The sequence below is a fragment of the Temnothorax nylanderi genome, unplaced genomic scaffold, assembly GCF_030848795.1.
Source record: "Temnothorax nylanderi isolate EJ_2023f unplaced genomic scaffold, tnyl_v1.0 TNYL_tig0046_pilon, whole genome shotgun sequence".
Taxonomy (NCBI): domain Eukaryota; kingdom Metazoa; phylum Arthropoda; class Insecta; order Hymenoptera; family Formicidae; genus Temnothorax; species Temnothorax nylanderi.
The window spans coordinates 514,978-536,454 of NW_027249108.1; the positions used below are offsets into that span (position 1 = coordinate 514,978).

A 21,477-nucleotide genomic window follows, 5' to 3' on the forward strand; every position below is an offset into this window, starting at 1 on the left:
AACATTATTTTACTTATTACGCATCAATTTATGACATGTATCGTTATATTACCTATGCAAGCCCTGATTTTCTTCACGTAAAAATGTAAGACATACAAAACGCGTTTATTTATACTATAATAGATATCACAGATATCAAACAAATCATTTACTTAAATGATATAATATATATTTACTCAATCGGATTGTATAACAAGTTTCACAAAAGTGTTAAAAAAGTTTGGGCAACTACTTTTCGACTACTTTTTACCTTCCACCATTATGATGTGATACCCGAACTTTGTTTTCACCGGTGGATCCGTGTAAACCGGAGACCCCAGGCTAGAAACTGGTAACGCAAAGGCAGCGTCTTGAAAGGGTCCTACCATGGAACCTCGCGTCATCCAACCGAGATCACCCTTAAAGATAACGAACAAAATGCAACCTTTTAAACACGTTTACCTCCCCAATTGTTCATGTATCAAGAGAATATAAGTATATTCTTCAGATTACCCCAGATCTGGCCTTGTCTTCACTGTACGTCGCCGCGACCTCGTTAAACTTCTGACCAGCCTTCAACTTCTCCAGCGCCTCCAGTATTTTCGACTGCTTCTCGCACAAGATATGTCTAACCTGTGGCCAGGGGAATAACCGTATAAAATCACACGATAGTCATCGAAAACAGTAGTCTATTTATATACAATTGTAGCTGGACCAATCAATTATCGAACAATGGATTACTGTCCATTTCTACCAATGTAGATTAACTTTAATCTCTGTTTAACTTCCTATTTATCATCTTAGAACTAGAAAAAGATAAAAAATAAGTTAAATCGAGATTAAAGTTAATCCGCATTGATAGAAAATTGACATACGTGTGACACGCACATTGCTCCCAGGATAAATTTAAAATGTATTGTAAAATGGCTTGTCTACAATAGCCGTAAGAGTATGCAGTAAGACGTGAGCAGTAAGCTATTGACCAACCACAGTTGATTATTCTTGAATTGTAAAAATCCCATTATAGTCAATAGCTTACTGTGCTTACGTCTTACCGCACACTCTTGCGGCTATTGTAGACGAGCCATAAGTGTCAAAATGTGTACATACCTTCACTGAGTTCCCTCCTTTCTTCTCCGCTTTCCCACCGCCGCCGCTCTCCTCCGAGGATTTGCTCTTGCTTCCTTTCGCGGCACCGGCGTTCTTCTTCGGCGGCATGATCTCACGCGTTGATCAGTGTTGATCTCCGGTCTCCCGGTTACGCCGGTTACGTCAGTCCGAGCGCCGTCGACGGGGAGTAGAGGCGTGTTTGAGAACAACGGAGGTTGATGGCTGTAGGTAATATACCACGAACGGACAATCGGATATCAATAGCGACATAACCGATCGTCGAGTTTGTCGAGGCTTGAAAATTCTCACGCCATCGAACGATTCCCCGAATTCAAGGTCGGGAGATACCGGAGGCACGCAAGGGGGATATGAGGAACAGGCACAGTATATAGGTACTGTGGAACAGGTGCGTGGCGGTTTTCAGTATACTTCCCAGAACACGCTGGGCGATTGACGAGACGAGACTGTGATACGGAGTCCGGTGCATTCTAGAATTCTACATTTGATTCCTCTTTTTATCTTACAGCTGTATTCTGTGCTTCGAGTCTGACGTTCTGTGATAAACCTCGTGCTTTTGTTGCCCGGCAAGAATCAACATTCCAATTTGTAAATCAATCTCATTATCATTTGACGCCGGTAAAATCATTACGGTAAGTAAATCCGAATGTATCATTTAAATATAGCTACTAAATGGCAGAGTCCGCTTGGTTTCCGCAATCGATCCGCTATCATTTTTCTGTTAGTGGATTTCCCTCGTGTTTCTGCCGGCAAAAGTATCTGCCGACGAAGTTTGTAACAAATAACTCGCAAGGTCCGTTTTGGCTATCTGAGTAATTGCATCCTCTATGGTTTTATCTCTGAAACATTCGCGGTTTTAATTGTGCAAGACAAACGAGAAAAAAAATTGCAAAAGAAGTGATTTTATTGCCACGTTGAAGTTTACGTTTTGCTATTAAGTTGTTCCATCAATTTTTGCAACTTTGTAGCGTGAGCTTTAAAACATCTTGAAATAAGATAGATTTAAGTAGGTATTAAAATAAATTACCAAGGTATATTTAAATATATTTAGGATACATTTAAATATATCCAAGATATATTTAAATATCTAAGATACACTTTTAAGTATCTGGGATATATTTAACTATTATAATTTGTTGCAGCTAGAATTTTCATTTGATTAATAATCGAGAGGAAAAGGATTGTAATAATGGAACTGATGCGGCCAGACCGACCGTCTAAATGTACATGGAAAGCGAATGGGGAAAATTCGCCACACACGAAACAAACGGAGTAAGTTCGCCATAACTGGAAGATTTACAGAACGAAGAGTTTTTTTAAATCCTTTTTATCTTGACCATTTGGTTTATATCTTTGTCATTTTGTAATAGCACATATGGCACGTCATACATTACAGCCCTGTACTAATTTCAAGAGACGAGAGGTCTCACCATATGTTCTAAGAATATCAAAGCTTATCAGTAGACCACATATATGTGGTCATTGTAATCAACATTGTAAAAAATCACAAAAATTAAAAGATGACATTGCAAAACAAATATTGCCACAAACTAGAATGAGCACTGTGCAAATAAGCATGACTCTGATGATAGATAGCTATCATAAGATGAATGTTAATAACAGTTGTAATAGTTGTTTGTGTTAGAGTGATGTTTAGGCTTTATCACTAAATCTGTGTATGTCACAACTTACGCAACTTTCGATCTTCTTGCGTTTTATATTTATATTGAGGTATACGGAGATAATCAATTTTTGTGTGTCAATTATATATTTTTTATTTCTTAGGATACCAAACCGTAAGAAGATATTATCAAACATTTTAAGCACAATTGGCCAGACGCCTCTCGTTCGGCTTAACAACATTCCTAAATCTCACGGGATCAAATGTGAAATGTGTGAGTAAAAAAATTTATATTTTACAGAACGATAAAAATCTTATCTTCTTTTGTAAATAGATGAAAATCTGACCTAAGAAAACTTTCTTATCTTGTACAGATGCGAAATGTGAGTTCTTTAATCCCGGAGGATCTGTCAAAGACAGAATAGCGGACAGAATGATTCAGGATGCAGAAGATAAGGGTCTGATAAAGCCAGGATATACGATTATCGAACCAACAAGCGGAAATACCGGCATCGGCTTAGCGATGGCCGCTGCGGTCAAGGGCTACAAGTGCATCATTGTGATGCCGGAGAAAATGTCTAATGAAAAAGTCTATGTGCTTCGCGCTCTCGGTGCGGAAATAGTCCGAACGCCGACCGAGGCCGCTTGGGACAGTCCGGAAGCGCATATCAGTGTTGCCCAAAAATTGCAAAGAGAAATACACAATAGTATTGTTTTAGACCAGTATACAAACGCTGGTAATCCATTGGCACACTACGACCATACGGCGACAGAACTTTGGGAGCAATGCGACGGCAATATAGATTATGTGATAATTGGCGCCGGTACCGGAGGCACTGTGTCCGGAATTGGACGAAAATTGAAGGAATTGTCGCCTAGTACAAAAATTATCGCGGTGGATCCTAAAGGCAGCATTTTGGCAGAGCCATCTGCATTGAATGGAAACGGTGTTGGTTTCTACGAGGTAGAGGGAATTGGGTACGTAATAGAAGTGTGCGTGCGTATACATATTCTACACATAGAATATAAAGTAATATAATCTTTGTATAAAATAAAAATAAAAATATTTTTTTTTTATTTTCATATGTAGATATGACTTCATACCTACAGTTCTAGATCGCAGTGTGGTCGATGTGTGGATGAAGACCGAAGACCACGAATCGTTAAAAGCGGCACGAGAATTAATTAGCAAAGAGGGACTGCTGTGCGGCGGTAGCAGCGGTGCGGCACTCGCGGCGGCGTTAAAAATCGCGAAAGACCTCCCTGCGGATAAGCGTTTGGTCGTTCTTTTGCCCGACAGTATAAGAAATTACATGACTAAATTTGTGTCAGATCAATGGATGGAAGCCAGAGACTTTTTGGTAAAGTTATTTTCTCTACTTGTTACGCATTTAAGTTTATTTCAAATATTATTGAATATATTTACTAAATTACAATTCAATTCTTTTGCCAGCCGTCTGAACCTTCGATAGAAGCGAACAAATGGTGGTGGAACCTACCGGTATCGGATTTATTATTAAAAAAGCACGTGTTGTTAAAAGGGATGTCATGTCAAAATACTGTGGATTTCTTGAAATCCTCTAGTCACGCACAGCAATTGTTAGTAACCGACGAGAAGATGTGCGTGAAAGGCATTGTTACGTTGGACGCGCTTCTATCCAATTTAATCTCCGGTACGGTGAATCGAAATGATTGCGCTGAGAAAATCATGATCAAGCAATTTACGAAGGTCACAGCTTCAACTACACTCGGTAAAGTGTCGCGTATACTTGAGAAAGAATCTTACGTCGTGGTCGTAAACGACGATAATACTTTAATCGGACTTGCAAGTCAAAACGAAATTTTTAATTTTATCACTAAGGACAATGACCGCAAAAATAATGAAATTGTATAAAATTTGTTCACGTTACATGTGATGAAGTAAAAGATTGTCACCTGCGCTGCGTGGTCAGATAATTAAGACTAATTACATCATAACGTTCCTTTATGATTTTGATACTATTATCTTACATTTGTGTACGTTGGATCAATGATTTATATGACGTATAAAAAATTGTCAATGTAGAATTTATACATTTATCTAGATCTCTTTTTTTAAACTAGTAATATAATATTTCTTAATGTCTCTTATAGGACTTATACATTTTAAGCATTTAAGCTGGACTTTTTATCTTTGTAGTAATTTTATGAATCAATGTAAATCCAAGATGAGCAAAATAAAAAAATATATATAAGATCTACGAAATTGTTATAAATATAAATATATATTAATACCTTATTTCGAATATATTCTGGGATCGGTTCGTAATTTACAAATATAGATATACATTGCACGAGACGAATATCAGAACTATTTCATCTCCGGGAATACTAATAATTTATTTTCTTTCCACTAAATACAATAAAAATATGTATGACGTACGATGAATATCTATCATATTTCCTTGCATCTCATATGAGATTTTGCAATATATGTACCTTTTTACACTTCTGTATCTTCTTATTTCCCAAGTCGCTCCACGAATGGCTATTAAATCTTTTGAACTTGAACGTGAAACTTGCAGCTCGGTAACGTGGTAGTTTCCGCGGTAACGGTGCTAATAATACCAAGATTCGCTAGACTACCTCGGAGGAGGCCGCAAGTGAAAGCCAGCAGGCGAGGGCTCTCCTTGAGGTACTGCTTGCTGTTGCTCGTACCGACTTTGTCCAGCAGCCTAAAGGCGTTGTCTTGCAACACGTACACTCCGTGATGATTAGTTCTGAGATTGTCGATCTGCTTGTGATACAGGCTGGACCAGAAGTCCGTGCAGATGAACTTGATCATGTCCAGCTCGTCCTTGAACCTGCTCCACTCCCTCGTCAGCCGTTCGATGATTCTGTACCCGACGCTGAACCCCATCCATTCTAAACGCGAGAGTTCCTCCTCGCCTTCCTGTTGGAAATAACAAAATCAGGTGAGTTCTTTTGCGGTAAATTAACAAAACTCCGTGTATGTCTCCAGGTGGCTCCGATTAGCATTCTCACGGCCGATTACTCACTGCAGCGTTAGACGACCTGCTCAGAACGTAATTGACCAGCTCGGCGTGCAGATATTCGAAGAGGCAGTCGTCAGCTTCCCCGGTCGCGCCAGGATTCGCTTTGGAGTCAACTATCTGTTGCTTCATCGTTGCTCGACGCTGTCGTTTCTCGCTTTGACTCGCTTTCGCGGCCTACCTGCGTTTCTTTTCCCGTGTGACTTGACTTATACGTGTACCATTTACAGAAAGTACATTAAACAACCTTAGATTACACAACCGTCCTTCTCTAGACTGTCAATTGATGGAAATTAATTACTCTCTCTCCGTGTATCTGACTGCAAAGCATGCTAATTGCTAATCGTAACGCGTATCGTAAAATATGATAAGACGTATGATAACTTTGACAGACACTCGCACATGCGCCATGAGCGATATCACGATGCCCCCGTGGATGATGCCCGTTCGTTTCAACTGCTCTTCGGCTCTTGCTTTTCTCGTTTACGACATTGGAAAGTGCGAGTAGAACAGAAATAGGTGTAATTAAACGTTTAGAGAGAAGGAGAGGAAAGACGTGAAAGATACAAAAGGTTCAGCTACAAAGAACACATGATAATACAGTGCATCACACTGGTAACCATGGAAACTGTAAAGCACGCTTACTGCACGCCGCTGAATAAAGTATATCGCGTACCGATAATTAATTTCTTTTTACAATATTTTTAAAAGATACGCTCAGGTGAACCTTAATCTTCCTTTTATATATTTTGTTTGATAAAAATCTTAAAAAGTGAGCCGTGAGAAATATATAATTTCCAACATTTCCATCAATCATATTTCATCTATTTAGATAATTATAAATGCATAATAATTAATTGACCGTATCTATATTTTAATTATTTAAGAAACATTTAATTATATATAGTTAATTGTATATAACTCGCTGATTAATGCATTGCTTATTATATATAATTAACAGTAATAATGTACCGTTGTTCATAATCTTGGTAACATAAATTTCTGGACAAAACAGGACATGGAGAAGTATGTCATCAACGGTCAGATTGGCGAAGGAGCGCAAGGCTTGGTTCTGAAAGCGCGCGATACATCCACGGATCAGGAAGTGGCGCTAAAGAAGATTATGATTAAAAGGACCGAGGGCGGGCTACCTGCATCCATCATACGCGAAGTGAAAAGTTTGCAGCAATTAAAGCATCCCTACGTATGCTTTCCTTCGTCTAACATCTTAAATTTTTCTAAATAAAAAGGAATTAGTATTTAAAGCGTTCACCGATTCCCTCCTGTATCAATTCGGCGGAATTTGTATTCATCGCCACTTGCTTGCAGGTCGTGGAGCTGCTGGATGCTTTCCCGAACGGTCTAGACTTCGTGATGGTGTTCGAATACATGCCAACAGGTTTATGGGAAGTGTTAAGAGATCCCGAGATATCCTTGACGCTGGTGCAAATTAAAACATACATGAAAATGTTGTTGGAGGGTGTAGCTTATGTGCACAGCAAGAAAATAATACACAGGGTACGCGGATTTTTATCTCAAAAGAGATTCAAATGTATGTAATCGCTTCTAAAGTAACGAAGAGCTTGGAATTGCATTTTAGGATCTGAAACCTGCGAACTTGTTGATCAGCGAGAAGGGTATTCTGAAAATCGCGGATTTCGGATTGAGTAGATTGATGTGGCGGGATGGCACGAAGCCGTATTCGCATCAGGTCGCCACACGGTGGTATCGGGCACCAGAACTGCTTTACGGAGCACGTTATTACTCGTCCGCGATCGATATTTGGTCGATCGGCTGCATATTCGGCGAAATGCTGAACGCTTCCCCACTATTTCCGGTAAATAGTTCCTTCTTGACTGAAATAGATTGCTAAATTATGTGCAATGCTGATTATTTGCAAATTGCAGGGAGAAACTGACATCGAGCAACTGGCCATCGTCTTGAAGTATTTGGGTTCTCCTACGTCCGAATCCTGGCCCGAATTAAGTACGTTACCGGACTACAACAAAATCACCTTTCCTTATCACAAAGGCACGACGTGGGAGAGCATTATTCAAGACGCGCCGCCAGAAGCTGTCGATCTAATCAGGCAGATTTTGATTTACAATTCGTCCAGACGTCTCACAGCTGAACAGGTAATATATAATGACATATAGATAATGATATAATACAGAGACCCTGTTGCCCTCAAATTTTTAATTGGTTATTATTTTTGCACTGTTCTTCCATTACTTACATTTCATTAGAGAGTAAGCGATTGAAAGAAGATACGTACACACACATATATATGACACAAATAGAAATGAAAAATTACTGTTGCAGGCATTGTGTCATATATACTTTTACTCTAAGCCATACCCCTCTATGAAAAATCTAATAAAACCACCGTTGGATCATCGCCTTCGTGTTAAACCGAAGAAAATCGATCCGCATGTGCAACCAAGCATGCTTTTCGAAAATCTTCTAAGCATTGTATAACGATGACTGTTACGATGATTAATGGTATACTATTGATATAGATGAAAAATATTCTTCGTGGAAAAGATTAGAAAATCCGTTAACGATTTCATTTATTTTCACAGATTTCATTTAATTTCCATTCCTGTAAAATGCAAGTATTCTTCTGAATACCTCCGGATTGTATCCCTCGACTACCGGCCTGCCAACATCATATTCAGCTTTCTCGTAAAGCGTCAACGGCGATAGAGGGCACCAGAAATTCTTCGCACGAGCGTCATTGGCGTCTAACGAATTGAGTTGAAATATGAAAAAGTGGTAGTTCTTCCCATCCGATTGAATGCATTGCACGGTCACGGGTTCCGGCAGTTCCTTCACGGATGAACCGAACTTCTGCCGTGCACAGGACGCCGCCGCGGTGTACGTTTTTATCAGAGTGCGACCAAAAATTTGACTCTGCATCACAGCTAATTCCGTCAAATTTTTCACTTCCTCGGGGTCGTAGTGCACAAAGATGGTATGAACGTTTATCCAAGGCGATGTTGCACTGATAGCTGTAATTCGTATACTTAGATATTAGAAGTATATTGTATATGTATATTGGAAATAACGAGCATTAAACTTACGATGTATGTCCTCAGTTCTGTAAACGTTTGTCGCATTCAAACCAATGGTGTGATGCATTGGATATATATTTGGGAGCTCTATTTCCATATTGCTGTTAGAACTTTCTATTGGTTTTAGAGAATTTGACGACATGACCGCCACATCCGATCTTAGGGTAAATTGGATGAGGTCCGATTCTTTATCTGGAAAACATGTAATATTTGAGTGGAATGTTGAATGCACAATGCAACGTTTAAATATCCAACTAAGCTACCTAAGTTTAACTTTGTTATCCCATCATACAAAATACATCGTTTCTGCGCGATATCTGGACCCGACAATAACTCGCAAAGCTGTAAAAGTTTCCTAGACAAGTTCCGCCTGCAAAAAATATTTAATATTGTTAAGAAATAAGTATGAATGTATATATACTGTTGCTGTTTAAATATTAACTTACTAACATTTTTCTCCAATTGGTTATGCCAAAATCTCTAGGAAACACCCACGCAGGTCTTTCAGGATCCTTCCTTTTTGGTAATTTTTCTTGATGAGCGTCAAATATATTTGAAGTATAAATTATTCTAAAAATACCAAAGAATATTCAATATATCAGTAGAAAATTAATTTAAAAAAAAAATTAATTCAATATACCTTTTTACTATGTCGTCTACATGTTCCGGCAGATTTAAATCTGAATCTTGGATATAATTTGAAGAACTGTCCGGCAGACACACAGTATTTGTCAGTATCTGTGCTTGAGAAAATCCCTCTTGCAGGACATTATGATCCTTAAATACCAAGCAAGCCTGAGCCTTCCAGTCGGGATGCGTTTCGTCAAACGTTATTTGTCTTGGCTTCAGAAACTCTAAATTTAGCCTTGTATAACATACAATTTACAATTAGTATCAGATATACACAGTAACTTGCGAGAAATGCAGGAGAGAAGAGTACCTTGGAAATTCTTGTTTTGGACAGGCCACTTCTGAGGGGTCCTTCACCGAAATCCCCAACGTCGACAAGTATGCTTCCGTCTTGGTGTCAGTTATTTCACGTTCTCGCTTCATGTACCACAGGTTTCTAATCATCCTACCTATATGCTGCTTGTACAATACCCGCGTGAGCTTCATTGTACTTTATCTGAGGATAGATTAATGGTAACAGGTATTACAGGTATAGATTAACAACAACACAGTAGACGCGAAAGTCTTAAAGGTTATGCGGTTTACTAAAGAAGTTCTCTCTCTTTATCAGTATTAAGTTCTTATCAAATAATATTAAAAATAAGATGACGGTATTCGACATCGTAACTCACATCGATGAGAAACAATAAAATCAAATTGAGTAATATCTTTCAAATCTACAATATACTTTCGGTGCGTAAAGTATAACCGGTATAACCCATTTTCCGGCTTATAACAATTCTAAGCTGCATCGATAATATAGGAATCCTTCTAATGAAATAACCATTTTAAAATTCATTTTTTAGCAACCTCTGATAATGGAGATTGACAATGGAGGCATTCGATTACGTGATTTGACGTATAATGAAATTTTTTGGAATAAATAAATGCACTTTCTACAAAATATTCTATATTTAATATTTTATCAAAAGCATAACCATTCCTTAATAACATATTTTATACAAATCCTCTCTCATTATTTCCTTTATACATATAAATGTGAATTAGAAATGCATAACAAAATATTTATTGTACGGATTTACAAGCTATTTCTCCTTCGCGGTAGTACCGGGACCGAATATTTTGCGCCTTTGCACGAACATGTGCATATAAAGCTGTGGAAAACCTGCACAGAGTGAACAAACGAAATATTTAATGAATAATTTATTTCAATGTTTATTATGTAATTTTACGCTTGATATTTACCTGGAATGTATAATAGCATAACTGATATCAGGAAATACAAGTAACTGAATGTGAAGTTCCATTTGTTTGGTAGAATGTAACTCCAAGAGTCGGGATTAGCGCTGGCGTACCTTACGGCGGCATAGAAGCACAATAATTCGCCGGTCACGCCCAACGGATACAGTATGATGAACAACGTATATCTGAAAGCACGTCGTTTTCACTTCGTAATGCGATTTCACGTAAATAAAAATAACTTTTTAGAACAGTGGAAGAGATTAAGCTCACCTCAGCCAGACCAGTAGGTGTGGCACAATACCGACGATGTTTGCAAAATAATAGGAGTATCTAATGATTTCCGTAATGGACCACGCGGTGAGAGCCAGCAGAAGACCCGGGGACGCAGCGGCATACGTGTAAGGAGTAGCCAGGATAACCCCGACTACAACCATGACGCGACTGAAGACTTGGAATGTTGTGACTATAACATTGGATCGTACCAATCCAAGTGCTGCGTGCATTATCTGAAAAAAAGAAGCTTCTACAATTAACTATACATAATTAATATACTCATTATTATACTTTCAGGGATAAATCTACATCAAAATCTAATAACACTTTTGAAGTTTCGGATCTATAGGAAGAGATTTCACAAAACTCTTCTCCCATTTGCTGATATTTTTAATTCAAATTTAGTCTTAATTTCAACTCTTAAAAAAATATATATACTTTTGCTACTTGATAACATTTCCAGTAGAAATTCAAAATCTAAGGCTCAAGATTTGGCCCAAGGTTTTAGATAATTTCTGCCTGTCTCAAGATTACATTCAATCAAAAAAGTTCTAAGATATATCGTTGAATATACCTCCAATAAAGCTGCATTCTGAAAAACAATCACAGGTAGCTTGGTCTTATCCCATAAGGTACCACCGGAAGAAGGCTGGATATAATATTGTATAATCTGATACAATATATAGCTCCATCTAAAATAAAAGAAAAATTTATCTCTTTCCAAAACATTTAAGAAAAGAAAATATAAGACGCACAAAGAAAACTCTGTAACAAACGGAACAGAGCGATGAAAAAGACACCTTTTATACAATATTGTGTAAAAAAATTAATCGTGAGAAAAGTTCATTTTATTATTCACAAACTGACGTACCCTAACGTCTGGCCTAGATTATACGACGCCAGGTAGAGTTTCGAGAGAGCACCCGGCTCCTTGGATTTCGTTCTTGCCATGTCTACGTGGAAGTTCCTCGAACGCCGTCTCGCTCTCAAATACCTCGCGACAAGTCAAGTTCAACGCAACCTTTGCTCGACCCCGAAGAGTGCGGTCTTCAATATGCGCGTAAAAAAAATCCCTTAATCATGCATTTCTCGTCATCGAGTATCGTTTAAATTATTGATGAGGCACGTAAGCAAGGTATTTTGAGTTACGATTCGCCCCAGCGATTTCTTTTTATTCCTAATCCATATTCATATGCGTACTCAGCATTTAACTCGAAAGGTTAGCAACATCGGCATACTTGTGCAATATACGTTCCGTTATTCGTACTCCCCCCGCAATCCCCGCTCTCGTCACTCCCGTTCGAGCGAGAGTGAGATAACGATAACGACAGTCCTCTCTCGCTCTAATGCCTTCCTGTCAAAAGGCATCGCTGGGCTGGCTTGGCATCGCTCGCGAGGCAAGGAAATCGGCCAATCGCGAATCTCGCGCGGGAAGAAAAGAAACGCGGGCGATGACGTGAAGGCGAAGGATTCGAGCCGCGCCGAATCGCCTGAATCGTACAGCTGCATAGGGACGCGCCCAAAGTTCGCGTACTCGCGTCGCGAATAGCATTGTTTTTGTTTAGGCGTGTTTGATCTTACACCGTGCGCCGCTGGCACGGTCTCTCGAAGTGAATTCGCGTAAATCGCGCGTCGACCGATCCACCGAGACGAGAGAACGAACGAGAGATTGTGAGAGATAAGGAGAAAAAGAATTGTCTCATCTCGAAGAGAAGGAAACGTGCCCTGTTAGCATTGTTAGCAAGGTTCCGCCGATGCTTGGTCGGAGGGACGGAGGGTACGAAATTCGCCGCACGAATCGACCTCGCAAATTAATTCGCGAGCGAGAGAGAGAATGACGCGCCCCGCCAGGATGCTCGTCGCGCGAGTTGCGCTCGACCTCGCGCATTTTTCGACGCTCGGCCGTGCTTTATGAGGGGCAATCTGGGCAATTAATCTTATCTGAGGTAACATAGTAAGACGCGCGGCAAACACCCGCCTGGATCTCCCCTCGCTCTCTCGTTTGTGGCAAGGCGGGGGGATTTGAAGGGGATTTCTACAATTAGAGAGAGCACGCAACGCGCAATCCTGTGCGCGGTGGACGTGGAGAGAGACTAACACCAAGATGCATCACGTTCTCGAGCTGATCGTGAATAGCGCTTTGCTATGGATATTCCTGCAGACCGCGATGAGCGTGCTGGTCACCGTCCTGTATGAGTTTTCCGTTCCCTGGATCGTTTGGGGCTCGTTGATTGTCGTGGTAGCGCTGAAATTGACCCGAATGTCCCCGCCGCCCGCCGGCACCGTGCAAGAGGTGCTCGGCGTGAATCCGCTCCTCCTGGGCAGAGATAGCTCCGTGCCTGAAAACCACGGTAACGGAGAGCAATATTGCATGCGAGTGGTGGCCCACCGTGGTGGAGGATACGATTATCCCGAGAACAGTTTGTTGGCTTTCCGAAATGTAAAGTTACACACCTCGACGTAGCTTAGCTATTATAGTATCTAAGAATTTTTGTTTGGAGCCCAGATGTTTTGTGTGCCTCTTGATTTTGCCGTTGGCTTGTTTAACATTCATTGTCGCTTAATAATGCAAGGCGGAGGAAACTCTTCTGTAAAATATTATGACATTAACGCATTGTCCTGTTTAATTATTAAATATTTCTGTTGTAGTTTCAAGCGTACTAATTTTATTTATTTTGTGTGCTACAAACATACCCACTTTGGAGATGGTATTCCTTGCTGCATTGTCCATATTTTTTTTTTACAGAGCAAAGGAAAGGGCTGTACTGCAGTTGAGCTTGATTTACGGCTAACGAAAGATAACATTCCAATAATGTTCCATGACCCGACAATCGAAAGACTCACAGGCCAGATGGGCACGATTAGTGAAATGACATGGGAAGAATTGAAGGAGTTTGATATAACTTACAATCACCCACTTAAGTACGATTATATATATATATATATATTTCAACTTAATTGTAGCTTTTGTATAAAAAATGCGTGCGCATAGCGTATTGTCGGAGTATTTTAACAAAGAAAAAATTGTTTTACCAAAGGAACAAATTTTCCGAAGGCGAGAAGATCGCCCTGTTCCACGACGCGCTGCAGGAATGCCTGAACAGCGAGCAAAGAATAATTATAGACATAAAAGAGACGAGGATGGACGTTGTGCAAATCGTTCTAGACGCGTACGAGAAATATCCAAAATTGTTCCAGAGATCCGTCGTGTCGAGTTTCAATCCGATCGTAGTGTACATGGTACGAGTTAAACATCGATTAATAACTTAAGTTACATATCTATGTCGATTTAAAAAAAAATTATATTTTAAAAAATTTTATATTCAGATTAGGAAGAAAGAGCCGCGTATTGTCTCGAGTCTCGCTTGGAGGCCATATTTTTTCTCGAGAGCGTCGTACGCCGGTCTGGAAGCACCCGGTCCGGCACGGTATCGCAATCCTTTTAAGCATTTGGCAGCTTGCATTTTGGAGATTTTGTACGAGTGGCTGCTACCGCGCTTTGTCTACTATATCGTTGGCGTCTCGGCTGTGCTGTTGCACAAGGATATAGTAAATCCGTAAGTAAACGCTTTTAAAAATCAGACCTTATACATATTCGTAAGAACAAGTGTATGTATATTCAATTTTTATTTCAGACGCGTAATAGAACGATGGCGCGAGCGCGGTATTCGCGTGATGGCGTGGACGGTAAATCGACCGTCGGAGAAAACGCATTTCTCGAGGTTCCTCAAAGTCACCTATCTAACCGACACGCTACATCTAGAGAAGGACATGTAGTAAAATGTCCGATATATTTTTGTTCAGTATTAAATTTCAAAGACTTTTGTACCATACAACTGGCATTATGCACGTACAAATTTTTCTACTTTCGATTATATAGATTATATATCGTAATATCAGCTATCTAGTCGGGTCGTAAAAAAAATTGACATAACGACTTATATTACTTTTAACATAGATTATAAGGCACTTATTTTATAATGTCTTATACAAGACGCCTATGTATGTGCAAATAGCGATAATAAAATTACTCGTTACATTGAGGGGATTTAAATGGACGGAGTTACAATTTCTCGCGTTATAGCGAGGTTCATATAATTTTTTCTAACTTACCGAGAGTAAATTAATTAAAACTACTTAAGTTCTTAAAAGTGCATATTAAATGTAGAACCATAAAACCCATCCATTTTTCACACATTATCAATAGAAATCTTCAAAATAGATCGTTTCTTTCATGATTGCACAGATATTACAATAAATACGTATGTAAAAAATATGAAAAAAATACTCTTTAAAATATAATAGTCATAATCATATATCTCACAATTAGCACTAAATATATTGCTTGATTATCAGCGTGTAATATCGAGTGCAATCTTCATACTCATTATTGCTTAGTATAATTAGATAATCTATTGATTTCCTTCTTTGGATAATGCGTCATTTAAAATGGCACGTTTTATACATGAGAGGCCGGTAAAAGAGTTAAAAACAAGTACCTAAGATTATTATAGCAAAATTGCAAAGAAAAAAAGTCAGTCGGTGCGATATAAAAATTGTTAAACGTACGATATCTAAGTTTACATTTAAGGCGTATCTTTAGACGATAGTAGTAAGTTTACTTTTACGAGATTCCATACCTTCAATGAGGCCAGTCAATAGATCTTCCATCTCTGTGGTGGCACGTTTCAACTTACAATTGTCATTGCCATCGTATGATTCTACAAAAAGCGCGTACATTAGCCACGTACATATTTGCGTGTCATTCTGTGTAACTTACCGTCAAAGCAGTCATTTGCAACCATATTTTGCAGTCTATCTAGTATATCATTAAGATCTCCTTGAATATTTTGCAAACTACTGTGTTGCGAGTGTTTATCGGGGCGTTGCAGGGAAGACGGCGTATTGTCTCTATGAATGCCAGTAGGAGATTGAGAAGCTATCAACGACGTGTCATTATTTGTACTACTAATTGCCGCGTAATTGTCTTCCTTGCAGTTCGAGTTGCCAGCGGCCAACCACTGAGAGAAGCCACTGTCAGCTGGAGTCAATTCCCTTCTTCTTGTTCCTAATTTAACAAGCGTTCATATAAATTTACGGATTCTTCCTAATTGCGTTAATGTACTTTGTACTCACCTCCGATCCAAGTACTTAATTCTATACGATTGCTTTCTGATATATTAGCGAATCCAGTACTTGTGGAGGCCTCTTCGACGCAAGAAAGAGCGTTGGCGTTATTCTCTTCTATCGTACGTTCTATAGGCGATGATGTATTAAAACTATTTAACATTAATTTTTCTTTTCTATGTTGTAATTTGACTCCTTGTTGGTTTGTGCCGTCTTGTCTGATAATCGGACTCAATTCGAATTCCAGAGGCAAGGCCGTTAATCTGGACGACAAGGGTGGCAGCATCGGGGTGCTTTGCATACGAGTGATGATCTGTGGCACTTGGGCCGTATCGGTGAATAAACATTTCTATAAAAATTAGACAGATTTAGCGAACAACGCTTAAACAATTTTCAACTTAACGTACCTTAAGCATTTTCAATCGCTGCAGTTGAGATTCGATGGTCGCTCGATGACGTTGTAGCCTCTCTGCTTTGGTGCCCTGTATATCTAGCAACTCGATTTGCAATTGTCGATTTTCTTCTTCCAAGTGCATTATGATACTTTGTAATTCCTTTTGCGGATCAGTCAGAATTTTTCGCTTAACCGTGCTTCTTATCGAGCCGTAATCCGTTCGTTTGGTTTCATTACTGTAAGAAAATATATTTTCCTGCTAAAAGATATTGCATAATTGTTTATAAAATTGCAGAAGTGCAGTTTGTATGCGCGACAAACCTGACAGCGTCTGCAACTGTGTCCTCCATCGTGACTGCTCTGGTAGGACACAATCTCAGTTTATTTCTGATCAATTCAAGGATCAGCTTCGTAATTTCACGATGTGAAGTCTGTGAAAGAATTGTTTCTGAGTAACATGTTTAACACGTTAGAGAATAGAAATCTAAACATTATATACCTTCACGCAAAACTCGCGAATTGGGTGCTTCAATTTGTGCTTGTTCGATGTCTTTCCTAAGAGAAAACATTCCTGGCACTGATGATACCCAGTGCATTTCAAACAGCTATATCTCGGTCCCTGTACCGGCGTTACCTTACACGAGGAACATCTGATGTTATGTACAACTGCAAGCAAAAATTGTTAACTATCATATTTGGGTACACGATATTTTTCAATTTTGTTACTTACTGTGTTCTGCAGATTTTATTCGATTGAACGTCGTTATCCAAACCAGTAGTGGGGGTTCTTGCATGATCCACGTGGCAAACTCCGGTTCAGTAACTCCGAGGCCGCCTTGAGACTAAAGTGTATCGACAAAATTATTTAATAGAGATCGTTTTTAACAGACGGGATGAACACAAAATCAGTTCTGTTCATACCTTTACAAAACAGGCATCTATGTGTGACTGAATCTGTTCGTATCCGTATGCTATACTTTCCCCCAGCATTTCCGTTATTTTGCAGACATTTGTTAATAAGGTGTGCAAGCCAGCTCGAGATAAACACGCATTGTGATCGGCCAATTGTTGATATAAATATCCATACTTCTCTTGTAATTTACCACTGCACAATAATACCAACGCAACTTTTACCGAGAACACTAAAATATTTCCGCTACTTTGTCTGTAATGTTAAATTATTATTACTAATAATATATGTGTTTAAAGAAAGATAATTTAAATTACATTGAGATTATAGATACATTGATATTAACGTAATACGGTGAGATGAAAACTTACTTGTCAAAAGTATTCAGGATATAACTTGTGGCGAGTTTCGTCACGAGGTCAACATCAAAATTGAAATTACTTTCTTTCTGCGCCGCGAAATAGATGTCGGAAAGAACGTCCTCGATTTCACTCGGGTCTAAATTGACACAATTTTCAGTGATGGAGAGCCTGTGACGTTCAAACACTCCCGCTATTAACTCCAGCTCCACGTGCATCACTTAAGTAAAACAAAACAATTTTGAGCAATGAAATCAGCAATATTCGGCAAAAGAAATTTATATAAGGAAGACTTTATTATTACTTACTATGCAATTCTCTATGTAATATCTGCATCTTTGCAGCGGTTCTATAGGATGCATAACGAATAGCGTTGCACTCTTGCATGGACCGCATGATACTCTCCATGGTAGGATATTGCCACTCGGAGTTGTTTGACACTTTTTATCTGTAAATGTTCCTCAAGTATTATCTAAGTATCAAGTTCGAGTCCTCGCCAATTTAGAAAACCATTCGTTAGGTTTACACGTTTATTATACACTCTTAACTTTATTGATAAAGTAGATGAACAAAGTAGATAAAACCGAGACCTTGCAAAACGATATATTTCTGAACGTCCCCATTTATACGATCTGATTATAATCCTATGTGTACAGCATTACATAAAATAATATCAATTATGCCAATACAAGAATAAATTGTACTAAAAAATATTACAACAATGTTAGCATCGACTATTAAAAGACATTACATTTAACGCTGTATTCGTGCAGTAAACAACTCAGGAAATATGTTTTCAATTACAAAAAATACATAATAATTAATAACATTCTGATTAATTAAAAAGCGTGATTTACATCAGTTTCGTGGAGACGTAAAAATAATCAACGCGAAGTTGAAATAAATTGCAAGTGTATCAGAGGACGGTATTGATATGGAAATTATCAAAAAGAGCTTACTCTCTGTCATCTCAACATAATTTCGTAGTTTAAATATTGATGTAAACAAAAGAACGATCTGCGTTCGAGGCACGAAACGTGAGACGTATAGAGGGCGCAAACAAGGCAGACACGAGCACACGAGGATTCCCTAGAGTTGATTAAAAACCAAACCTGACGCGAGGAACTGACCAATCGCACGCAGTTCCGCTGGTAATTACTCATTATACGGAACCGCGAGCGAATCTACTAATTGCGCAAGATTGAGTACTCGAATAATTTTCAGGTGAGTCGGCTTACATTTAAGTACATGCGATCCAGCGGAACGAAACGCACCGTGTGCCACGGCTTTAATAGCGTGCTCCGATTGCTCCGAAAGGGAAAGCATTTGTCGTCCGCGAGAGGCGAAGGGTAGTGTCATACTCTTGGGAGCACGTGGTCTGGCGACACGTTGTGCAATAAGTAAGTTATTGAAAGATACATCCCATCATGCGGGGAGAAGACTTCGAGGAAGGTCAATTCAGCGATGCTGACGAGGACGAACGGTTCCAGACGTAAGTTACATGTATTTCGCTTTCATCTTTTATTCTCGAAAGAGTAACGACCGATTTAAGCTGCGAGTTAAGGATTACGAATGTTTATAAAGTTTTGTTTGCAAGCTGTTGGGTCTTTGAAGCTATTGTTTACATTGTATCGTCTTTCACACAGGCAGAACACATTCAAAGGAAGGCCTTTATTTAATGTGGAGAAAAAAGTGGCCGATCTGCACATTACGGACAATAAAACGAACAATGTAGACAACGATGACGACGACGACGACGACTATTTTTGTAACAATGATTACGATTTGGACGAGGAAAAGAATACCGTCGTGAAAACGAGCTCGCGGAGGCCCAACGCTCAGACCACATCGACAAAGGTAACGAATTATCAACCTAAACACAAGCTGTTGACCCGTTATTCAAATAAAATTAATTTGGAGAAATACGCGGGTCCGTCGTTGCCAGGCCACGTGGCCAACGTGCTGGTCGAGAATGACAGACGGGTTGATAAAGATCGCATAAGGACGAAGGACAAAAGCGATCATGCGACGATCGAGAATGTGTTGGATTCGCGCATCAAGAACAAGCTGCACAAGCTGTTCGAGAGAGGAGTGCTGGCGGAGATAAACGGCTGCATCTCGACCGGGAAAGAGGCCAATGTCTATTATGCCAGGTCGAAGAACGAGGACGAGATCGCCATCAAGATATATCGGACGTCCATCCTGACGTTTAGAAATCGGGAGAAGTACATCAGGGGTGAATACCGTTTCGACCACGTGCACTCCCTGCACAATCCCCGTAAGATGGTGAAGATCTGGGCGGAGAAGGAATTTTCTAATTTGAAGCGTCTGGAGCAAGGCGGTGTCCGAGCACCGCGGCCACTCTTGTGCGGCGGTCACATGTTGCTGATGGAGTTCTTGGGCTCGGACGGCTGGGCGGCGCCCAAACTGAAGGACGCTGTACTTACGGATTCAAAGTCGAGGACGTTGTACAGAGAGTGTATCGAAATCATGTGGAAGATGTACAACAAGTGCAGGCTCGTTCATGCCGATTTAAGCGAGTACAATATGCTCTATCACGACGGATCGATCGTGGTCATTGACGTTTCGCAGGCTGTAGATCGTGATCATTGTAACGCGATGGAATTCCTCAGGAACGACTGTAGCAATGTTACAGGTATGACATTTTAGTGCTCTGGCTTGCAGTTAAAAAAAGAAAAGAAATGTACCTGATATATATTTGTATTATTTTTTTCAGCATTTTTCAAAAAGCACAACGTGGGAGTTATGCCGCTTCAAGCATTGTTCGACTTTATAACGGATCCAACGGTAAACGAGAATAACATGGACGAGTATTTGGACATGTGGATGCGGGAGGTGGATCAGGAGAAAGATCCGCAGCAACGGGAAATAGAGGAGGCAGTTTTCAAGCAAGCTTACATTCCACAGAGATTGACTCAGGTATCCGGCGATTACTGGCAAGTGCACGCAACGCATAATTCTATATTCTATTTTGTTCTATCGTGTATCCTTTCATAGGTGATCAATGTGGAACGTGATATAAATCTCGCGAAATCCGGTAAAGATTTGATTTACAAGACACTGATAGGCTTGAAAGCGGACTTATCTAAGCCCGCGGAAACACCGGAGATCCTCGCCAACAAACACAAGGCAGATAGCAAAAGTATGAAGGAGGGAAGCGATGCTGATACCTCTTCTGAGGACAATGATGATTCCGACAGCGAAAACGAGAGCGAAACAGACAGCGAGGATAATAAGAGTAAATTCGTAAATTCAGCTAGACCCAGGGACGAAAGTCCCGAAAGCAGAAAAGTAAGATTATTATTCATTTTTCTGCACAACACTATGCATCTGTTACTTTCACGTCTAATTGATCTCTATTTATATTTTAATTTTAAGGCGCGTAAGAAGGCAATCAAAGAACAGCAGGCAGAGAAGCGAAAAGTCAAGATAAAAAAGCATGTGAAGAAACGTAAAGTAAAAGTTTCCTCGAGAGGAGGAAAATAGATGTCTACATGGAAAAAATGAGAATATCATGCAATGTATACACTGATTATTAGCAATCCTTGAGCGTTCTAAAAATTTTAGCATATTTAAAAAAAAAGTACAAAACAGCAGGACACGATTATTTAAGGATGATTTGACTTGTATATAAAATATAATAATACATGCATTAAGTACTTTTTTTTTATATCATCTAGTATTTTT

At 39.5% G+C, this 21,477-nt stretch overlaps 9 protein-coding genes across 15 annotated transcripts; 4 read left to right on the forward strand and 5 right to left on the reverse strand.

Moving 5' to 3' along the window:
• Positions 1-84: 84 nt before the first annotated feature.
• Positions 85-1,255, reverse strand: LOC139772065 (peptidyl-prolyl cis-trans isomerase NIMA-interacting 4). The gene is made up of 3 exons (XM_071705400.1): positions 1,090-1,255; positions 493-612; positions 85-398 (listed from the first exon to the last, which is right to left on the reverse strand). The coding sequence occupies exons 1-3, from the start codon at positions 1,195-1,197 to the stop codon at positions 240-242; spliced, it is 387 nt and encodes a 128-aa protein (XP_071561501.1). The 5' UTR covers positions 1,198-1,255; the 3' UTR covers positions 85-239.
• A 115-nt stretch (positions 1,256-1,370) lies between these two features.
• Cbs (cystathionine beta-synthase) lies at positions 1,371-4,973 on the forward strand. 3 transcript variants are annotated; one of them, XM_071705385.1, is made up of 7 exons: positions 1,371-1,495; positions 1,616-1,739; positions 2,250-2,379; positions 2,893-3,002; positions 3,103-3,706; positions 3,819-4,089; positions 4,182-4,973. In XM_071705385.1, the coding sequence occupies exons 3-7, from the start codon at positions 2,297-2,299 to the stop codon at positions 4,620-4,622; spliced, it is 1,509 nt and encodes a 502-aa protein (XP_071561486.1). In that variant the 5' UTR covers positions 1,371-1,495; positions 1,616-1,739; positions 2,250-2,296; the 3' UTR covers positions 4,623-4,973. The 3 variants fall into 3 exon arrangements, with proteins under 3 accessions (XP_071561486.1, XP_071561487.1, XP_071561488.1); XM_071705386.1 differs by lacking the exon at positions 1,371-1,495 and having other exon boundaries at positions 1,506-1,739; positions 2,254-2,379; XM_071705387.1 differs by lacking the exons at positions 1,371-1,495; positions 1,616-1,739 and adding an exon at positions 1,956-2,113.
• A 115-nt stretch (positions 4,974-5,088) lies between these two features.
• Positions 5,089-6,141, reverse strand: Trs33 (trafficking protein particle complex subunit Trs33). Its single transcript, XM_071705398.1, has 2 exons — positions 5,767-6,141; positions 5,089-5,660 (listed from the first exon to the last, which is right to left on the reverse strand). The coding sequence occupies exons 1-2, from the start codon at positions 5,890-5,892 to the stop codon at positions 5,259-5,261; spliced, it is 528 nt and encodes a 175-aa protein (XP_071561499.1). The 5' UTR covers positions 5,893-6,141; the 3' UTR covers positions 5,089-5,258.
• Positions 6,142-6,279: 138 nt separating this feature from the next.
• LOC139772059 (cyclin-dependent kinase 20) lies at positions 6,280-8,857 on the forward strand. 3 transcript variants are annotated; one of them, XM_071705392.1, is made up of 7 exons: positions 6,280-6,375; positions 6,776-6,964; positions 7,090-7,278; positions 7,361-7,597; positions 7,668-7,895; positions 8,083-8,262; positions 8,343-8,857. In XM_071705392.1, exons 1-6 carry the CDS (start codon positions 6,352-6,354, stop codon positions 8,236-8,238), a joined length of 1,023 nt encoding a protein of 340 aa, XP_071561493.1. In that variant the 5' UTR covers positions 6,280-6,351; the 3' UTR covers positions 8,239-8,262; positions 8,343-8,857. The 3 variants fall into 3 exon arrangements, with proteins under 3 accessions (XP_071561493.1, XP_071561491.1, XP_071561494.1); XM_071705390.1 differs by having other exon boundaries at positions 6,315-6,423; XM_071705393.1 differs by lacking the exon at positions 6,280-6,375 and adding an exon at positions 6,384-6,481.
• On the reverse strand, positions 8,314-10,250 carry Mrpl37 (mitochondrial ribosomal protein L37). Its single transcript, XM_071705388.1, has 7 exons — positions 10,136-10,250; positions 9,775-9,960; positions 9,475-9,699; positions 9,285-9,404; positions 9,098-9,204; positions 8,844-9,026; positions 8,314-8,771 (listed from the first exon to the last, which is right to left on the reverse strand). The coding sequence occupies exons 2-7, from the start codon at positions 9,948-9,950 to the stop codon at positions 8,350-8,352; spliced, it is 1,233 nt and encodes a 410-aa protein (XP_071561489.1). The 5' UTR covers positions 9,951-9,960; positions 10,136-10,250; the 3' UTR covers positions 8,314-8,349.
• A 146-nt stretch (positions 10,251-10,396) lies between these two features.
• Hacd1 (3-hydroxyacyl-CoA dehydratase 1) lies at positions 10,397-12,151 on the reverse strand. Its single transcript, XM_071705396.1, has 5 exons — positions 11,851-12,151; positions 11,554-11,671; positions 10,977-11,212; positions 10,710-10,891; positions 10,397-10,629 (listed from the first exon to the last, which is right to left on the reverse strand). The coding sequence occupies exons 1-5, from the start codon at positions 11,928-11,930 to the stop codon at positions 10,550-10,552; spliced, it is 696 nt and encodes a 231-aa protein (XP_071561497.1). The 5' UTR covers positions 11,931-12,151; the 3' UTR covers positions 10,397-10,549.
• A 207-nt stretch (positions 12,152-12,358) lies between these two features.
• LOC139772058 (glycerophosphodiester phosphodiesterase 1) lies at positions 12,359-15,033 on the forward strand. Its single transcript, XM_071705389.1, has 5 exons — positions 12,359-13,419; positions 13,726-13,901; positions 14,018-14,219; positions 14,307-14,536; positions 14,615-15,033. The coding sequence occupies exons 1-5, from the start codon at positions 13,084-13,086 to the stop codon at positions 14,754-14,756; spliced, it is 1,086 nt and encodes a 361-aa protein (XP_071561490.1). The 5' UTR covers positions 12,359-13,083; the 3' UTR covers positions 14,757-15,033.
• Positions 13,903-18,830, reverse strand: LOC139772054 (uncharacterized). Its single transcript, XM_071705380.1, has 11 exons — positions 18,729-18,830; positions 18,078-18,217; positions 17,782-17,989; positions 17,422-17,665; positions 17,231-17,342; positions 17,000-17,166; positions 16,822-16,931; positions 16,514-16,736; positions 16,116-16,455; positions 15,760-16,047; positions 13,903-15,700 (listed from the first exon to the last, which is right to left on the reverse strand). Exons 2-11 carry the CDS (start codon positions 18,175-18,177, stop codon positions 15,579-15,581), a joined length of 1,914 nt encoding a protein of 637 aa, XP_071561481.1. The 5' UTR covers positions 18,178-18,217; positions 18,729-18,830; the 3' UTR covers positions 13,903-15,578.
• Positions 18,831-18,901: 71 nt separating this feature from the next.
• On the forward strand, positions 18,902-21,446 carry Riok1 (RIO kinase 1). 3 transcript variants are annotated; one of them, XM_071705383.1, is made up of 6 exons: positions 18,902-18,993; positions 19,087-19,261; positions 19,416-20,425; positions 20,507-20,709; positions 20,788-21,081; positions 21,169-21,446. In XM_071705383.1, the coding sequence occupies exons 2-6, from the start codon at positions 19,197-19,199 to the stop codon at positions 21,274-21,276; spliced, it is 1,680 nt and encodes a 559-aa protein (XP_071561484.1). In that variant the 5' UTR covers positions 18,902-18,993; positions 19,087-19,196; the 3' UTR covers positions 21,277-21,446. The 3 variants fall into 3 exon arrangements, with proteins under 3 accessions (XP_071561484.1, XP_071561485.1, XP_071561482.1); XM_071705384.1 differs by having other exon boundaries at positions 18,949-19,261; positions 19,416-19,626; positions 19,690-20,425; XM_071705381.1 differs by having other exon boundaries at positions 18,950-19,261.
• The last annotated feature ends 31 nt before the right edge of the window (positions 21,447-21,477 follow it).

Bases quoted from the DNA above. Each gene is read 5' to 3' on its own strand.
- Hacd1 (XM_071705396.1), bottom strand. From the start codon at position 11,930: ATGGCAAGAACGAAATCCAAGGAGCCGGGTGCTCTCTCGAAACTCTAC. The intron at 10,892-10,976 runs GTGAGCTTAATC...ACGTGCTTTCAG, and splicing joins CACCTACTGGTCTGGCTGAG to ATATACGTTGTTCATCATAC. The intron at 10,630-10,709 runs GTAAATATCAAG...CACTCTGTGCAG, and splicing joins TATGCTATTATACATTCCAG to GTTTTCCACAGCTTTATATG.
- Cbs (XM_071705385.1), top strand. From the start codon at position 2,297: ATGGAACTGATGCGGCCAGACCGACCGTCTAAATGTACATGGAAAGCG. The intron at 3,003-3,102 runs GTGAGTAAAAAA...TATCTTGTACAG, and splicing joins CGGGATCAAATGTGAAATGT to ATGCGAAATGTGAGTTCTTT. The intron at 3,707-3,818 runs GTACGTAATAGA...TTTCATATGTAG, and splicing joins TACGAGGTAGAGGGAATTGG to ATATGACTTCATACCTACAG.
- LOC139772059 (XM_071705390.1), top strand. From the start codon at position 6,352: ATGATAATACAGTGCATCACACTGGTAACCATGGAAACTGTAAAGCAC. The intron at 7,279-7,360 runs GTACGCGGATTT...ATTGCATTTTAG, and splicing joins GCAAGAAAATAATACACAGG to GATCTGAAACCTGCGAACTT. The intron at 7,598-7,667 runs GTAAATAGTTCC...TGCAAATTGCAG, and splicing joins ACGCTTCCCCACTATTTCCG to GGAGAAACTGACATCGAGCA.
- LOC139772058 (XM_071705389.1), top strand. From the start codon at position 13,084: ATGCATCACGTTCTCGAGCTGATCGTGAATAGCGCTTTGCTATGGATA. The intron at 14,220-14,306 runs GTACGAGTTAAA...TTTTATATTCAG, and splicing joins ATCCGATCGTAGTGTACATG to ATTAGGAAGAAAGAGCCGCG. The intron at 14,537-14,614 runs GTAAGTAAACGC...TTTTTATTTCAG, and splicing joins CACAAGGATATAGTAAATCC to ACGCGTAATAGAACGATGGC.
- Trs33 (XM_071705398.1), bottom strand. From the start codon at position 5,892: ATGAAGCAACAGATAGTTGACTCCAAAGCGAATCCTGGCGCGACCGGG. The intron at 5,661-5,766 runs GTGAGTAATCGG...TATTTCCAACAG, and splicing joins GCAGGTCGTCTAACGCTGCA to GAAGGCGAGGAGGAACTCTC.
- LOC139772065 (XM_071705400.1), bottom strand. From the start codon at position 1,197: ATGCCGCCGAAGAAGAACGCCGGTGCCGCGAAAGGAAGCAAGAGCAAA. The intron at 613-1,089 runs GTATGTACACAT...CCCTGGCCACAG, and splicing joins AAGGAGGGAACTCAGTGAAG to GTTAGACATATCTTGTGCGA. The intron at 399-492 runs GTAATCTGAAGA...GTTATCTTTAAG, and splicing joins AAGACAAGGCCAGATCTGGG to GGTGATCTCGGTTGGATGAC.
- Riok1 (XM_071705383.1), top strand. From the start codon at position 19,197: ATGCGGGGAGAAGACTTCGAGGAAGGTCAATTCAGCGATGCTGACGAG. The intron at 20,426-20,506 runs GTATGACATTTT...TATTTTTTTCAG, and splicing joins CGACTGTAGCAATGTTACAG to CATTTTTCAAAAAGCACAAC. The intron at 20,710-20,787 runs GTATCCGGCGAT...ATCCTTTCATAG, and splicing joins TTCCACAGAGATTGACTCAG to GTGATCAATGTGGAACGTGA.
- LOC139772054 (XM_071705380.1), bottom strand. From the start codon at position 18,177: ATGGAGAGTATCATGCGGTCCATGCAAGAGTGCAACGCTATTCGTTAT. The intron at 17,666-17,781 runs GTAAGTTTTCAT...TTAACATTACAG, and splicing joins ATCCTGAATACTTTTGACAA to ACAAAGTAGCGGAAATATTT. The intron at 15,701-15,759 runs GTAAGTTACACA...CGCTTTTTGTAG, and splicing joins TGCAAATGACTGCTTTGACG to AATCATACGATGGCAATGAC.
- Mrpl37 (XM_071705388.1), bottom strand. From the start codon at position 9,950: ATGAAGCTCACGCGGGTATTGTACAAGCAGCATATAGGTAGGATGATT. The intron at 9,027-9,097 runs GTAGCTTAGTTG...CATGTTTTCCAG, and splicing joins GATAACAAAGTTAAACTTAG to ATAAAGAATCGGACCTCATC. The intron at 8,772-8,843 runs GTAAGTTTAATG...TACGAATTACAG, and splicing joins CAGAACTGAGGACATACATC to CTATCAGTGCAACATCGCCT.